General features: G+C 39.9%; 1 protein-coding gene across 2 annotated transcripts in view; it reads right to left on the bottom strand.

The window, feature by feature from the left end:
• RABEP1 (rabaptin, RAB GTPase binding effector protein 1) overlaps positions 1-18,074 on the bottom strand; it is a 58,959-nt gene that overhangs the window by 4,278 nt on the left and 36,607 nt on the right. Inside the window, exons 7-17 of one of the 2 annotated variants that reach the window (XM_032215543.1) lie at positions 15,733-15,911; positions 14,077-14,202; positions 11,656-12,120; positions 11,356-11,460; positions 8,762-8,878; positions 7,369-7,467; positions 4,171-4,311; positions 2,897-3,086; positions 2,700-2,755; positions 1,883-1,981; positions 807-923 (exon numbers count right to left, since the gene is read on the bottom strand). In XM_032215543.1, the coding sequence (XP_032071434.1) occupies positions 807-923; positions 1,883-1,981; positions 2,700-2,755; positions 2,897-3,086; positions 4,171-4,311; positions 7,369-7,467; positions 8,762-8,878; positions 11,356-11,460; positions 11,656-12,120; positions 14,077-14,202; positions 15,733-15,911 (1,694 nt within the window). The remainder of the gene's footprint in view (positions 1-806; positions 924-1,882; positions 1,982-2,699; positions 2,756-2,896; positions 3,087-4,170; positions 4,312-7,368; positions 7,468-8,761; positions 8,879-11,355; positions 11,461-11,655; positions 12,121-14,076; positions 14,203-15,732; positions 15,912-18,074) is intronic. The other variant, XM_032215544.1, reaches the window with a different exon arrangement.

Genomic DNA, 18,074 nt, shown 5'->3' on the forward strand with positions numbered 1-18,074 from the left:
CGGGCAGCTCTCCAGCCGCCGCTTGTTCAATGATGGGGTTAAAGCGAACAGCAGGTGGCTGGAGAGCTGCCGCCACTGCTGCAAGGTAGGGGTTATATCAGGCAGGGTAGCTGGAGAGCCGCCGACGCTGCCATGAAATGGATGCTGCACTTCTATGAGTATCATGGGCGCCGGTGAATCAGCTGGAGCAGGCAGTTTGGGACCCGGCGTATAACACGCAGTATCGGCGTATAACACGCAGGCAGGGTTTAAGCTTGCAATTTTAGTTTTAAAACTGCGTGTTATACGCCGATAAATACGGTAATTCAGAGGGGTTTCAGAAGGCAGGACAAGGAACAATTGTTTAAATTCAAGGAGGAAAATCTGGGTTGGCTCTCAGGAAACCTTTCTAAATGGTAAGGGCTGTTCCAAAAATGTAACAGACTGCCTAGGGAGGGGGTGGATGTTCCTCTGCTGGAAATTAAACTGAGCCTGGATGGATAGTAGATTCTGCATTAGGCAAGGAGCTGGCCTGGATAACCTCCAAGATCGCTTCCTACGCTAGTATTCTAGTATTCCCAAAGGGGGAAAAAATACCTCTCCCCTGAGCATGAAATAATTCTATGGAAGGACAAATTTAGCAAGACTTATTTTACTCATCACCATTATTTGCGGGAAGAACCTGGTGGACCTTGTGACCTTGGAAGGTAGGAGCAATCAAGTAGAGTTAACAATAGGACATATATCTGAGAGAAACGTAATTCTAGTGGCTAGAAAAATCTAAGAACAGACACTTTTCACTCTTTGTTCCCAAGTGTTCACCTCACCTGAAGGGTCTGAGAAAGCTTAACGAAATCTCTCTGTACTTGCTCACTGACATCCAATTCTGTCTGAAGCCGTTGAGCTTTATTCTTCTCCTCGAACATCATGTGTTCTAAGTTAGCCTGGGAAAGGAAACGGCAATGATTTCTGCATCTTGGAGGTATTGGGGGCGGTGTGTGTGTGTGCTTTATCTGCATGATGGCCCTTCCTAGTCAGAGAAGACTGGAAGGGTTTTAGGAAAGGAAGGATCTGTTATCACCTGTACAGCACTGTATTCTATGACTATCACTCTGTTGTATCTTATGATTTATGATGAATGTATTTATATGATGATTATGATCACGATTTATCACTTATAGCTTTTATGTACATTGAGAGCTTATGCACCAAAGACAAATTCCTTGTGTGTCCAATCACACTTGGCCAATAAAGAATTCTATTCTATTCTATTATTCAAACCACAATCTTTAGGTGTATGAAATTGGGATTGCTTGTTCTCATTTCCTATCCTCCATTCCCTATCTGCATATATTGCTCATATTGTACTGAATCTAATTTGCTGTCTGTTCCCTGTATTCCTTTCAAATCTGTTTAGATTTTTTGGTTTCAGAAATACAGTATTGATCCCATTCAAGTCCCTTCTTTTGTGAACTGTTTGTCCCAATTAGAACTTAGGATAACTTTATTGTCACTTTGAATGTACACTAATTGGCATTTATTAAATTGTGTTGCATACAGCTCTCGGAAGGTCTCCACCTCTACACTACATAAGCATGACCAAATACAAAATTATACATATACCCACATATATGACACGGAGCAACAACACGATCTAGTTTGAATGTATACATGTACATGGCGAGAGAAACAAATCTTGTGAGTTTGCCAGACGGATGGCATAGGGAACAAAGCTGTTACGGAATCAGGCAGTCCTGCTACAGGTACTTCGAAACCTCCTCCCAGAGGGGAACAACAGACCTACAAACAGTTCCTCTATCAATGACTAGTCTTGACCACTTTCAGCCCCCATCCCGTATACCAACTCGGTACCCTTTAGTGTCAGTCATACAAAATTATTTACCTTTGTGGCAACTTCCTTCTTCAGCTGGTCTTCAAGATCATTTTCTCTCTCCTCAAAGTTTTCTAACTGCTGTATCTTTTCTTTCAAGTTGGATTCCAACTATGAAAATGGAAGGACAGATTGAATGAGTATAAAACTCTCCAGCGCTAACCAACCACTTAGGGCTCTTCTACAGGCTATCCATTTTTGCTGTTGTAAAATCTTTTGTGGCATTATTTAAACCTCTCCTTTATTGAAAACAAACACTGAAGTTATCACCAATTATTTTAATCTCTGCTGCTCAGAAATCCCTGACACCATCTGTTCTCTGACTACTTGTTTTGCCACTGTGATGTCAGGATATACACAGAGCAAGCTATTTTCTGCCAGGTATATATAAAAATCTGAGAACAATTAGTCCTTTGACATGTACCTTACTACCATTATTTCAAAGTAGCTTGTGGCCTTGAATATGATCCTCAATTTTAGGCAGAAACTTTATCATGAAAAGAGGGAAACAAGTATGAAGAATCACTATTTGGATGGTCTCATTTAAATGCTTTCAAAATGTATTTCCTTTTCCATTGCCCCTCTGTGAGCAGTTTTTATGCCCAGAAAGAAACATAACTAGGAACAGCATTTCCTCCACACCCAATAATTTGGAATAACCACAGTACTAGATAAAGATTTATTCTATGTTTGAGATAGACATGAAGACCCTTGAATAGGAGACCAATGTAATCCAAAGTATACAGAGAGGGAGGGGGAAGAATATCAAGGGATGGAAGGTTTTTGCCATGGCATACTGAGCATCTTCTGAAGTCTTTATATAAGTTACCTGCTCTTTATTCACTCTTATTTGCTCCAATTCTGTTCTTAGACTAGATGCAGCAGCTGTTAAAAGATGGGAAAAGGTTTTAATTTCATTTATGGACTCATATTCAGTAAATATTAACTAGGACAGGACTAGTAAATTAGAAAGGAAAGTGGAATTCCCTGAAAGATGTTTAAATATAAACAGAGCCCTAATCTCACCTATTTCCTCTTTGCAATTTTCTATTTCTAGCTGCAGAGTCTCTTCTATGTTCTCTTTTAAACATTGTTCGGCTTGAATCTGTTCTTTTAAAAATAAAATTTCTGCCTTCAGTTTTTCTTCCAGATGATCGGCTGCAGTTCGTACACTAATAATGTCTTCACGATACTTGAGGACCAATTCACGGAGTCCCTGAAACAAAGGCGTATATAGATCAAACTGTCTTCCTGCATACATAAGCCACCATGTAATAAACTATAAGGGACTTTGACTGGAAACTGATTTTAAAAAAGGACAAAAGGAGGGAAAGATACAAAAGGGGAAACAGTAATCTTGAACGCTTTAAAATATAGTAATTCCAAGTCTAGAGAATTCTCTAGATTCTTCAGGATTTTTTAAAAACAGGGTAAGGGGAGGCAGGAGTTTAACACTAAAAAATATTCCACAGCAATTTTAAATTAACAACTTTGTTAATTTAATATTTCACACAAGGGCAGGTTCCTGAGCCCATGGGGAATGTTGGGGTTGTCAGTTACCAGAAAGGTGTTTTAAGGCCAGCAGCTCATGTAATTTGGGGCCTAATATAATTGTCTCAACCTCATTCCCATCAGATATGTAACCTATATAAGTTAAAAGCTGGAGGGACTCGGGTTAAGGATGACTGGAAAAACAAGGGGAGTTATAATAATTACCAAGCGGTAAAGTCATTATATTGTTTTCTTCTGTTAATCCATTTACTACAGATGCCAAGCAACAATTCCAGACTGTAACAATTTCAAAGAATCCTGCTTAGAATGTTATTTGAAAACATATTACCACAATTGCATAATACACTATCTTCCTTGATGTCAAATTATTTCAAGCAGAAATGGGAGGAATGTAGCTGCAAATCATACACTTTGTAACTAAGAAACTCCTTTTTTTATGCAACAAAAAGATAAGATAATAACAAAATATAGTACAAGCTGCTTTAGAGTGAAAATACCAGTGATTGTTCAAGATATACTGGAAGTTATCTAGATTAAGAGAGATAAACACCAAAGCATAACCACAGAAAGGGTTGCAATTTTTACTAATTTAAGATTTCAGTTTAGATAAATATTATAATCAATATGGGGATTTCCTCGTATACATTACTAGAAACAAGTTTCTACTTTTCTAATCTTAAAAAAAGTGATGGCCATTATTCCAAAACTTTAGTTGCAAGAATGTCTTACTCTTACCCAATATTGTGCCCAAAATGAATCTATTTAAAATTAACCAAGAGGTATCCTACCTCTCCAGTTTCTGGAAGGATAAAGTCCTCAGCTTGTTGTAAAGACACATGCAGACAGTGTTTTCCTTGAAGGCTTTCATTGTCTTTCTGGAGCCTCGCCAATTCCTCTGAAACAAGCTCTCGTGACTGCATCAGGACGGCCTCCAGCAAACAAAGAAAGAATTAAACCTTTAAAAAATCAGCTCTTCAGATTAACTCACATTTCATTCTTCATATGGTAGAACTAGGTAGAGGACAAAACAGAAGAAACCCCACCAATATGAAGAATATCCTTGCTCACCATGACTTTCTCCTCATTCCCGCAACTTATTAAATAGATGAGCTGTGAAGTTTTTAATTAAAATACTAAAAAAAGGAATTGGTTAAACAATACAGCTAGTAAAAATCACCAAACACCAAATACAAGCTGGGCGGATACAACCTCACAGATGACCCACACTCTATCAAGGACCTAGGAGTACTCATCTCTAATGATCTAAGCCCCAGAGCTCACTGTAACAGCATTGCCAAAAAGGCATTAAGAGTTGTTAACCTAATTTTGTGAAGCTTTTTCTCCGGTAACATTGTACTGCTAACTGGGGCAAACAAAACCTTTGCCAGACCAATCCTCGAATACAGCTCATCTGCCTGGAATCCACAGTTTATATCAGACATTAATACAATTGAGCGGGTCCAGAAGTATTTCACAAGAAGAGTACTTCACTCCTCTGCTCACAATAGCATCCCTTATGCCACCAGGCTTGAAATTTTGGGCTTGGAGAACCTTAAACTATGCCACCTAAGCATGGTACACAAAATTGTCTGCTACAACGTCCTACCTGTCAATGACTACTTCAGCTTCAACTTCAATAATCCAAGGGCAAACAATAGATACAAACTCAAGGTAAACTGCTCCAAACTCGATTGCAGAAAATACAACTTCAGCAACAGAGAGGTCAACACCTGGAATGCTCTACCTGACTCCATTGTTACATCCTCAAACCCCCACAGCTTCAACCTCAAACTGTCTACTGTGGACCTCACCCCATTCCTAAGAGGTCTGTAAGGGGGCATGCATAAGTGCACCAGCATGCCTACCGTCCCTGTCCTACCGTCCCTATTTATTTGTACTCATTTCATGTTTATACTTACACCTGTTATCTCGTACATGTTTGACAAAATAAATAAATAAATAAATAAATAATATAAACAAACAAACAAACAAACAGTATGTAAGACTGCTCAACCCAAAACATAAGCATTCTGTAAAAATACATAAACCCAGTTAAATAAATCAGTTTACCTATCCTGTCCTTGAAGAGAAAGAGCTGGAGAGGAGAACCAACTAAAAGGCTAAATCTGTGATGTTCAGAAATCACTTCCCAAACACTGACTGGATGCTGACCAGCTCACGTCTATTGCTGCCTCCCTTGCCAATGGGAAAGTCTTGCCAGTACCTTCCTGGCACAATGACTTATGGGATAGAAAGCATTTCCTGAAGAAACTAAGTAGAGATTCTGCATTTACAAATGATTTGGCCCACTTATTCCAACTGTGATTTGTTGGAATCACTAATAGCTGATAGGGTTCAGTTGTTTAGCAAGGCTTTAGCAATTTGAACATTCTAAGGAGTAAATTAGCCGCATCAGATACAATTCTGCAATAATTCATAATTACCTAACTTTAATGGAAAACAGAACAAACACAGGAATCTACACGAAAGACGTTTGGAGAGTACAGTTCTGTGAAAAAGAGTAACTGTGTAACTGGCTACATAAATAAACATATAGACCCCTCCAAGGGCACATGATTTCCTCCAAAATACTGAAGAACAATAGATCAAGTGATTAGGAAGCTGGCCAAACTGTCTAGAGCTTATTCTTACCACTTTTAAGCTGCAATTTCACAGGCAGCACAGATAATAAGACATGAGGAGTTTATAGGAAATCCACCCAACTGGAATTCAGACCTAACCTTTGTCCCAATCTACCTTCCTGACTATTTCTGGGCTTGCCTCCATAATGACATGTCCCTAAGGTCTCTTATCAAGTATCATTCCAATCAATTGTATTCCGTTCAGCATTTTCCTAAATCTCATTCTGGCCCATTGAGACAAAGTGGTCTTTCACCATTTAGACAAGCTGGAAAAGAAACACCTATCCGTTCTGTGTTATCTCGACAATACAGCAATCCTCTCTAGGTCAAAAAGTACGGGGGTGGGGAGCTTGTTCAATATTGTAAGAAGGATCATCTGAATGACCATAAAACCTAAACCACGGCTGTCATCATAAGTACTGTCCTAGTGCACAAGTAGGAACAAAAAAATAAGCCGTTCTGGTGCTTTAAATTTATTCATTTAGTAGACTGGTATAACACTCATTTTGTATAATTCAAGGTGGCATATGCTGTATAATGTTTCTGCCTCCTATTTTCCCCATAATAACCTTGTGAGTAGGTTAAACCTAAGAGCAGCCACTATGTATATAGGAAAACAGGCAGCACGGTGGCCACAGCATTGTACATTGTGACTGCCACTTCTATACGCTTGCCACAATTTTACACAGTACTGTTATCTTGCCTGTGTTGACACCCCTGTAGATGCCATTGGGACCTGAGTTCCCCATCATTGCAGGACATATGTCACCAGAAAATGGTCAAACTAACATGATTTGGGTGCCCCTCCCCTATTTACTGTCAAGCAGACAAGTATATTCTTTAAACTGTATATAATTGATGCACAGTGCCAAATTGGGTTAGGGCAGGTCCCAAATTTCTCCTTCATAAAACAGCATAAGTTAATTCCAACTGCAGATCTTAATCATAGAAGAGTCTAGCATGTTGCAGGCGTATTGAAGAGATGATACAGAAAGATCCCCTTCCCAGAAGGTCTGTTGATTCATTGGCTATTCTTATGTACCAATTTGTGCATTTCATAGAGCATATGAAAGTTGGTTTTGCTCTTCAAATAAGGACAAGAAATAAAGAAACAGATACATTCTGTGCAGGCTTTTGAGAGCAAAACCAACTAGAATATCCCAAACTGTCCTCCATACTCAGCTAGAAATGGATAGTACACAAGAGGGATACTTGCCTGTAGAAAAAGCTTATTACATTCTACAGTGCAAATAAATGGAACAATAATATAAAACTATAATAATATATAGAATAAACAGCAAATATATTCAAATATGGGTATTAAAATAATTATTCACTGTTTACCATTTGATCTTGGACATTTCTTTTAGCTTGAGAAAATGCCTGCTGTAATTCATTGAGTAAGGCTTCAGATTCCTGAGTTCTAGCAGTAAGTGATGAGATCTGTCAAAAAGAAGGAGAGGGGGATATGAATAAATTATACACACACATCATGAATACAAAACGGCAAAATGTAACAGATATACATTTTTCCCTAACTTTTTAGCAGACTTATTTTCATTTTTTCCCCCTACAGAATTCCATGCTGAAATCTCAGTAACAATGGGGCAAGGGCTCCAAAATACTTAAAAGGTTGTCTCCAAATTGAGCTCTGCCTCTGGTGATTTCACAAACACATCCATGTACAAGTAGCCCTCAATTTATGACCACAAGTGGAACCAGAATCTTGGTCGTTGAACAAAGCCCACAATCCTGGCACTCCCGATTGCATCAATTTCAACTTTCCTCTATCTCAGTGTTTCCCAACCTTGGCAACCTGAAGATGTCCGGACATCGTCAGGTTGCCAAGGTTGGGAAACACTGCTCTATCCGTCCACTTGCAACCTTTCCTGCCAGCTTCCGCATTGACCCTCAAGAAAAGCTGGAGAGAAGATTGCAAATGGCAATCACACGATCGCAGGGCACTTAATAACTGGTGTAAAAGCAAACTGGTTACCACTCACCTGAAATGCAGTCATGTGACTGTCAGGGAGGGGCAACATTTTACGATGGCTAGAAGTAAACACTTTTTCTAAAGATGTTGTAACTTTAAATGTTAAACAACCAGTTGTAAGCTGAGGATTTTCTGCAGAGTTTTTAAAAAATCAACAGTACAGAATTGGCTTTTCCAATGTTGCCTTTTGATGTGTGTGTTTTTTTAATTCCCAAACTATACTAACAACGTTATATTAATCATATTAGATATGATTAGTATACTAAATATCAAGGGACATGATGGCACAGTGGTTAAAATGCACTATTGCAGGCTAATTCTTCTGACTGCTGATTGCGAGCAGTTCAATTCTTACTGGCTCAAGGTTGACTCAGCCTTCCATCTTTCTGAGGTTGGTAAAATGAGGACTGAGGAGCAATTTGTTGACTCTGAAAACTGCTTAGAGAGGGCTGTAAAGCACTGTGACACGGTATATAAGTCCAAGTGCTAAGTGCTATTTGACCCTGTTAACTTCACATGATAAACGTACTCTTAAATCACCTCCAGTAAATTCTGCAGTACACAATTGGTGTAAAAAGACTCAACCAGTTTAAATATAGAATTTTATAGAATAGAATTTTAGAATTTTATTATTTGTATGCCGCCCTTCTCTGGGAGGACTCAGGGCGGCTCTATGCAATATAGGCTCTATGCAATGGTCATTCTCACTTAAGAATTTTTAGCCTTCTGTAAGAGTTTCTTTACCTGACTGACTGAGTCTTCACTACTTTGTTTCATACATTCCTCCAGCTCCTGCTTCTCTCGTATTGTTTTCTCTAGTTGATCGTTGGCCTGCCTCAACATCACCTGAAGTTTCTTCACCTATGGGGTTAGAAACAATACACCATAAACATTCCTTTTCTAAATAAGGTTAATTTTTCTCCAAGACAAAATCTATGCTTATAATTTAGAAACAAGATGGAATAGATAAAGAAACCATAAAAATGAGAGTTTCACTACCATCCATGTCCTCTTTGCTTAATGATATAACCTTTTCTAACATCACAGCCATCTGATTCTTTGACCCCAGAACAAAATGTTATTACAGAATTCTGAATTCTTGATCTTAAAAGGATAGAAAGTCTTTTGTTGTGTTTGATTATGTTCATTAAAATGCACGATTTCCTCTTTTAGCATTAATGGAAATACCGTACAATTTGCTTTTATTCTCTGAAACATAAATGTTCATAACAGAATATAGAATCAAGTACCTTATCCAAATGTTTATGAAGAGACTAAATTTAAAAGCTCTATTAAATATAGTTTATACTTTAATAAGACCACTAGAGATTTAAAAAATTGAAACTATTTTGTTTCTCCGCTGGAGCGTTTATGCACAGGATCAGGTACTATTCCTCCAACCTCTGAGTTGTACATAGATTTGAGTGTGAATAAGAGGCTGAACCAGTGGTGGGATTCAAATAATTTAACAACTGGTTCTCTGTCCTAATGATTTATTCCAACAACTAGTTCACCAAACTGCTTAGAAAGTTAACAACCAGTTCTCCTGAAGTGGTGCAAACTGGCTGAATCCCACCATTGGCTGAGCTGAGTTGAAAGCAAACAAAAGAACACTTCCCCAAAATTAGGAGCCCTCATTTCTCATGAAAATAAGAACAAATTTGCTATCAGGCCTTAACAGAGGTGGGTGGAAATGGGATGCGTTTCCTCCTGCTCTGGTGTCATTGCTGTGATTGCTTTTTCCTGGTCTTTGGTTAGCATAAACTCACCAGGCATTTGCAGGGAGCCCAGGGAGGCATGAACTGTGCATGAAATTAAGCCTAATGATATAACTGGGAAATCATCATGTGTAGAATCAGTCTGTGCAGTGATTCAGTCTAACTCAATCAACTTCAAAAACCAACTCTGATCTTAAAAACAAGCCCGAAGTCTTTAACAAATGAACTCCAAATCCAACTCATTAATACTAATTGACCATTCAATTAAGTACTGTTTGAACAATCTGAACTGTGGTGGATAAACAGCAGATGAATTTTATTGCAAAAGTCAGGACAGAAGCAATATTTATATTAAGTTGCTTCACAGGGATCCAGGGATGAATCTGCCTCCAATTTATCTCTTACTCCTGTATAATAAGTAATGCTGAACTAATTGATCGCTGAATTAACATAAGCAGTAAGTTTGCACAAGCAGCATTAATTTATGTATACAGAAGAAAGCAGGAAAATTCATAATGTAGCAAAAGAGGCTAAGAGCTAGCAACGTTGTTTCTATCCACTGCTTAACTTTGTCTTAAGGCCCAGCAGCCTTTTGACATGAATAGCAATAGGCACCTCAGAGAGGTCTCTACCTCAGTTGAACACACTGAGTTGGCTATTCTTGGATTAGGCATTAATATCATCATGAATAGGGACACGGTGGCTCAGTGGCTAAGGAGCTGAACTGGTCGATCAGAAAGGTCAGCAGTTCAGCGGTTCAAATCCCTAGCGCCGTGTAATGGAATGAGCTCCCATTACTTGTCCCACCTCATGCCAACCTACCAGTTCGAAAGCATGTAAAAATGCAAGTAGAAAAAATAGGAACCACCGTTGGTGGCAAGCTAACAGCATTCTGTGCGCCTTCGGCGTTTAGTCATGCCAGCCACATGACCACGGAGACGTCTTTGGACAGCACTGGCTCTTCGGCTTTAAAATGGAGATGACCACCGCCCCCTAGAGTCAGGAACGACTAGCACATATGTGCGAGGGGAACCTTTACTTTTACCTTTATCAGCATGAATATTACTGAGAATGAGTTCAAAGGCTAGCTCCCATAGGGCAAAGGTGTTGGAACTGGAGAATCTGCTGAGAGTTTTCTCTCCCCAATTGTTTATTCTTATCATTCTTATTCATATTAGATGGTTTCCCTATACATGTCTCATTTATTAGAGAGGTAAGTTTTTTCATACACTCCATTGGCCAAATTAGTGAGTTTTAAATATGTTGGATCCCAAGAAGTCAAGTCACAACATACAAAACTGGAATAGTAACTGAAAAGGAACAACATCTGGGGTTCAGAGTCTCCTTCTCATTTTACACTCCTTCTCATGTTACACTAAAACCTTTAATAGGATGAAAGATTAATGGGTTGATCAATGAACATGGGTTGCCTTTGTGATTTTCACTGCATTTGATTTTATTAATGTGACATAAATTGCCCTGAGTTATGAAAGGATAAGGTAGTATTGGTGCTGTAATTAGTAACTAAATAGGCCTAAGTGAAAGATGACTTGTTTGATTTCTCATTGCCTCTTGGAATCATTTCACTTTCTGCATGATGAGAGGCCAGGCTGCACTCACCTGATCCCTTGTTTCAGCCTCCTGAATCTGGATGCCTTGCAACTGCTTTTCATAATTTGAACACATGTCACAGCGCCTTCCCAGCTTGTTCCCAGCGTTTTGCACCTGGAGAACATAAAACCATTATTTCTCTGCGAAGCTTCATAGAAGAATATGTATAAATCCCACTGAGAGGATGGCTACAATTGTAGCCATTTTGGATAAAAATCAGAAGTTTTCAGGAGAGAGCTATAACACACACAAATCATTCTCTGTAAAATAATCCTCAAATGGGAGTTTACAGTATGTACAAACGCCTACCTCTTTCTGAAGGAGATTCCATTCTGTTTCACTAACTAAACGGTAACCACTAGGAGAGACATAAGCATTTTCTACACTCTGTGTGATGCTGGAGAGAAGGGATGCGGTTTCCTCCTGCTCTGGTGTCATTGCTGTGATTGCTTTTTCCTGGTCTTTGGTTAGCATAAACCCACCAGGCATTTGCAGGGAGCCCAGGGAGGCAGTTTCAAAGTTCTCTGATATAGAGTCTGCCCCAACCAGTGGCCCAAAGTCAGATTCATCAAGGTTCCCAGCTGATTTGGCTTTATTGTTGTAGCCCAAACTTTTGGCTTGTAAAGATCCCGACGTTCCCAAACTGTCTGTTGACTGAGCTCTACGCAGTCCCTCTTTAAACATGTCATTGTCCGACTTGAGAGACTCTCCTGAAGACAGCAATGCATCTGTGTCAAGCGAGTGGGCTGAACCATGAGTGCTGTTGAGGTGCACCTATAATTGAAACAGAAAAACTGTCCAACAATAAAAACTCCCTTATATCCAGCCAAATCATTGCTCCACCAACCCACTCCTGGGTTATATGCCAAAATATAGGATGAGTTATGGACTCCACCCCCCTCATTTATTTCCAAAATGAAATCTTCCTTTTCATGATTCATAAAATTTCTGTTTTGATGCATGCTATCTCTTCATAGCTTATTTTCATCCAGATTAGGAGTTGTTTCTTATTCAGAAATCAACAGACAGTTTGTCAGCCCCTCCTCTTGCTCTGGAATGGGCTGTGCTTTTAAAGAAACAGCGTCTTTAAGTTGTTTAAGTTATTCTACTGCTCTGAATGGACCAGTAGTGGAGAATATGGCCAGAGATGCATTTGCTTAGCTACAGCCATTTGGGGAGCAGGAAGCAATTCATATTCTCTTCACATCAAACAGGTTACTGAACTATGCTCTATTTACAGCTGTCCTTGAAGACCATACAAATGCTGCAACTAGTACAGAATGTGGCAGAGTGCATTCTAATGAGGAATATCTGATTCAACTATATGGCCTCTGCATTGGAAATACTACATTAATTTTTCTAAATACAATTTAGGTGCTGATAGTGACCTATAAAGCTCTATACCGTGTTTCCCCGAAAATAAGACAGGGTCTTATTTTTGTTTGGCCCCTGAAATAAGCATTTGGCCTTATTTTCGGGGAGGTCTTATTAGTTTTAAGGTGCAGGAAGCGGTGAGCGTGGTCACCTCATGGCTGCTGCTGTGTTGCGTGTCGCTGGACCTGCCACTCTTTTTGTGGCAACCATTAGCGTGACAGAAAGGGCGCGGTGGTTAGGGTTGCAGGAACAGCCGTTAAGTAAGGGCATGTGGGGTGCATGGGGCATGTTCCCCCCTCCCCTTCCCCCCTCCAGCCACACCTCCTCACCTCATGTTGTTTGCATGGCAAGCAACCAGAGGAAATGGTGCGGACTGGCTGCGCATGCGTTTAAATATTTTTGGGAAGGGCTTATTTTCGGGGGAAGCGTTTATTTTAGCGCATGTGCTCAAAAGTCCGATTGGACTTATTATCCAGGAAGGTCCTATTTGGGGGGATATAGGGTAGGGCTTAGGCTCCAGGTACCATCAGGATTCCTTCCTCCAAATAGAACCTGCCCATCCTGTTTGTAGCTCATGACAATAGTTTCTTTACTTTGGAAATAAAGCTTAAGATAAATATTTTGAGGAAGGAAGGACACAATAAAATTCTCATTGGGAATTTATTGTGAAAGAACTGGAACATCTGTCTTCTATTTCAGGCTTATTTGGAACAGTTTCTCAAATACATAGTTATCAAGCATCACTGATTAAACTATTTGTAACAAAACAGAATCCCTTGCCAAAATCTTAAGCAAAGTCATATAACTTCTTCCCCTCTTTTTAAAATCATACTTAAAACATCTCAAATTATTTCATACTTATTGTTCCTTGATTAAAAGCTAGCTTTTGAACCATGTTTTATCATGAATTGACAATAATCTAATTTTCTAAATTTCAAGTCAAGCTACACATTTGTAGGAGATGGTGAGAAAACTCACACAATGGATCAATTGCCCCACAATAAGTAATTTTAAACATTGGTGCAAAAAAAAGAAGAAGAAGAAGGAAGACTTTGTTTTCTGCTGACAATTCCAGGGCTCGTATAAACCCAGCTTTTTTTGGTACAGAAGTCAAAAGTGAAATACAATCTCCCCCGACTCTATCTCTCAAACCGTTCCATAAAGAATTCATTGAAGAGCGACTTTTGGACCTAGTCACACAATGTTTAATAACCTGGTTATTAAATTAACTATTGTCAGTTTGTACAATATACTGTACAATAAATGGGTTGGTTCACATAATACATTAAGAAAAAAAGAAAGAAGAAGAAGGAGCATTCCCAGTGAAGACAGTGCTGTTATAGTAACTAAGTTTACCTCTTCACCAGGGAATGGTGGAAGGGCTTCTTCATGAATTGTAGAACATGTTACGTTTGATTCATCATCAGTGCCTTTCTCCTTCTCTTCTTTCCTTTTATGAAGTCTTCTTTGCTCTTCATCCTCCTAGGACAAAAGTTGAAAGTAAAAGTGGTTTTTTTTAATCTGCACGATAGAAAATGCTCCTTTTATTCCCCCACCCCCCACCCCACATATCAACAACTGCAGATTAATACAAATCATTCTTAAAAACCAAGATTGCAATATCATTATCTTTTAGTATAATTAACATTTCAATATCTCTAATTTATGTTGGCTTTTTACGCAAAATGCTGGATATTAATAATGCAAACATCAAAAGCCCATATGTAAGTACGGTAGTACTAAATGTAGACCTTGACTTACAATCATTTTTTAGCGACCATTCGAAGTTAAAGTAACAAAGTCAATGGGGTAAATCAGATTCACTTAACAGTCACATGGTTCACTTAATAACTGCAGTGATTTGCTTAACAATCATGGCAAAAAAGGTCATAAATCAGGTGCAACTCACTTCCCATGTTTCCCTGAAAATAAGACCCAGTCTTATTTTCTTTTGGGCTTGAAAATAAGCATTCGAGCTTATTTTCAGAGGGGTCTTATTTTTTAAAAGTGCAGGAGGCACCCTCTCCATTCCACTGTCCACTTACCCGTGGCTGCAATGAGCCAAGCTCTCGGCATGCCCCAGCCTCTACCCGCCCTGACTGCTGGTCCAGCTTCTGCTGGGACACTTCTCGGCCGTAGCTCCTCACGAGGGCTCTTTGCCCTCCTGGCAGGGCTGCTAGAGGTCGGGGCGGGTTGAGAGCTTGGCCCAGATTGAGGCCGCGGGCAAGCAGACAGTGGGACAGAGAGGTTGGGGCCAGCGATAGCTGTCCAAACACTTTTCACCCAGAGGGAGACGAAGCTTTATCTGCTTGCAAAGGGACAGTTTGAAACAGAGCTAATCGCTCAGTTTCAAGCTGTCCTCTTTGCAAGCACATGAAGGGCATTCTGCCACAAGCGGCTCTACCGGCACAACAAGCCTCTTGGCATTCTGCTGTGAGCGGCTCCACTGGCAAGACGCTGAGCCTCGTGGAGTTCTGCTGCGAGCTGCTCCAACAGCACAAGCCTCACAGCATTCTGCTGCGAGCAGCTTTACCGGCAACATGAGGTAAGCAAGTGAGGGACATGTAGAGCACCTCCTCCCCCCACCCACCCGCTAGCTTGATTTTTACACTCACGTCTCGTCCCACCTCATACAGGGCTTATTTTGGGGTAGGGACGCATGTGTAAAAATCAAGGTAGGGCTTTTGGGGGGTAGGTCTTATTTTGGGGGAACACAGTAGCAGCTGCCTTTGTTAGCAAAAGAAATTCTGGTCTCCATTGTGGTCGTAAATTGAGGATTATCTATATAATTCACAGTGCACATCCTTCTTTTGTTCATTCTACGTATGCACACCCAACCTCCTAACCTTTATTGCAATGCATGTTAACCCCATCTAGAGATCTGATGTCATGAAGAATATGCCCCCCAAATATTACAGCACTAGAAACAAATGCTCCCCTACATCTATTTACATTTCTTTTCTTCAACCACAAGAAAACTTGGCTACAAATCTCAGTGCTGTATTAGCTAACCTGGTCTTTTTTCTTTAATTCTTCAACTTGTCGCAGCTGTTCTGAGGTCAGCACCATCTCCATCCATTGCATCTCCCTCATCAATAAACGCTGTGACTCCAAGAACTGGTCATTGGCCTTCTGCCACGTGTGTTTGAGCTGATTATGCTGTTGCCTTTCCTGCTCTAGTAGATGGCATACTATATGAAAACAGACAATGAACTCCATTTGAATTCCAGCAGTTAAGTTTGCTCACAGAGTTTATTGTGATAATATTTTGTACACAACTAGGAGCATACTGAACATCTAACATACATAATTAGGAGCAGAGTAAGCATATTGTTCAAGTATTCCTCATTTAATGTAATGGCTTATAGTTGTTGTATGGACAGCAATTACCAGATACATAAAATAAAAAAAGAATATTAAAAACCAAAGCAGTAAAATAGAAACTATATAGCTAAAAACAACAGCATGAAAATTGACAATAAAGTTTTATATATTTTTAAACAATAAGAAATAATACAGTAACACAATATACTCAATATTCTCAATTTTCACATACTCAATATTTCTATCACAGTGATGGCTAACCTTTTTCCCATCACATGCTAAAAGCGGAGGGACTACAGGGGGGGGGTCGTAATAATTCTATGCATGTGACCCCTCTGCACGTGTGCGTGTGAACACACACCCGCACATGTGCGCGTGATCCCTGGCCTTCCCCCACTTTTGGTGCACAATGGACCCGTTTTTCCGCCCTCCCCAAGCTCCAGAGGTTTTCTCGGAGCCTGGGAAGGGCAAAAACGGCCTCCCCTGCCCCCCCCCCCCCCCGAGGCCCTCCAGAGGCTTCAGGCGGCTTCCCTGAAGCCTCCAGAGTGCGAAAAATGGCCCTAGGTGCAAACCGGAAGTCCGTTCCCACACTTCAGTTTGTGTGTTGGGTTGTTTTTCGCCCTCCGGAGGCTTCAGGAAAAATGAAGGCCGAAGTCAGCTGGCCAGCGTGCACATGTGCGCTGGAGCTGACAAGGCAATGCCTTGCATGCCCTAACAAATGGTTTGCCACAGGTTCGCCATCACGGTTTCTATCCTATCTAAAACAGAGATAAAATGCAGCAAAAGGAATTTTTTAAATTTTCTTTAAGACTCAGAATAACAGCATTGGAAGGGAGCTTGGAAGTCTTCTAGTCCAATCCCCTGCTCAAGCCAGAGACCCTACCATTTCAGACAAATGTCCAATCTATTTTTAAAATTCTCCAGTGATGGAGCATCCACAACTCCTGAAGTCAAGCTGTTCCACTGATTTAATTATTGTCAGAAAAAAAAATTCTTTATTTCTAGGTTCTTTCTTTGATTAGTTTCCATCCATTGCTTCTTGTCCTTCCTTCAGGTGCTTTGGAGAATAGGTTGACACCCCCCCCTTTTGTGGCAAACCCCTCAAATATTGGAAAAGTGACATCATGTTACCCCTACTCCTTCTTTTCATTTAACTAACATACCCTGTTCTTCATTATGTTTTAGCTTCCAGTCCTCTAATCATCTTTGTTGCTCTTTTTGGCACTCTTTCTAGCGAACATCATTTTTATATTATGGTGATTATAAGTGGATGCAATATTCCAACTGTTGTCTTTATTGTTGTTGTTGTTAGTTGCGAAGTCCTGTCCGACTCATCACGACCCCAAGGACAATGTTCCTCCAGGCCTTCCTGTCCTCTACCATTCTCTGGAATCCATTTAAGCTCACACCTACTGCTTTGGTGATTCCATCTAGCTACCTCATTCTCTAGCATCCCCTTCTTCTTTTGCCCTCTATCTTTCTCAGCATTAGGCTCTTCTCCAGTGAATTCGTTTTTCTGTGGTCTTACCAAGGCATTATAAATAACACACTTATAAGATCACACTTCATATGATCTTGATTCTACCCCTCTATTAATGCAGTCTAGGATTGCCGTGCCTTTTTTGGTGGCTGCAACACACTGCATATTTGATTGTCTAAGACTACTGAATCCTTCTCGCAGTTACTACTATACAGTATGAAGTCAGGTACCACCTATTGTCCTATTCTGTATCTGCGCATTTGGGTTTTTCTGCCTAAGAGTGAAACTGTACTTTTCTCACCATTGAATTTCATTTTGTTAGATAGGACCCAGTATTTATCGAAATCCTTTTGTATCTTTAGCCTGTTCTGTTGGTTATTTCTGCCAACTTGGTGTCATCTGCAAATCTGATGAGTCTTCTATCTCATGTAAATCATTTATGAAGATACAGAAGAGTATTGGGTCTAAGAACCTTGAGGTAACCCACTTCATACTTTTCTCCATATAAATGCAGTTCCATTAAGGATACACACTGATAAGAACTACTCTT

This window comes from Thamnophis elegans, chromosome 4 (assembly GCF_009769535.1).
Source record: "Thamnophis elegans isolate rThaEle1 chromosome 4, rThaEle1.pri, whole genome shotgun sequence".
In the NCBI taxonomy this organism is placed as follows: domain Eukaryota; kingdom Metazoa; phylum Chordata; class Lepidosauria; order Squamata; family Colubridae; genus Thamnophis; species Thamnophis elegans.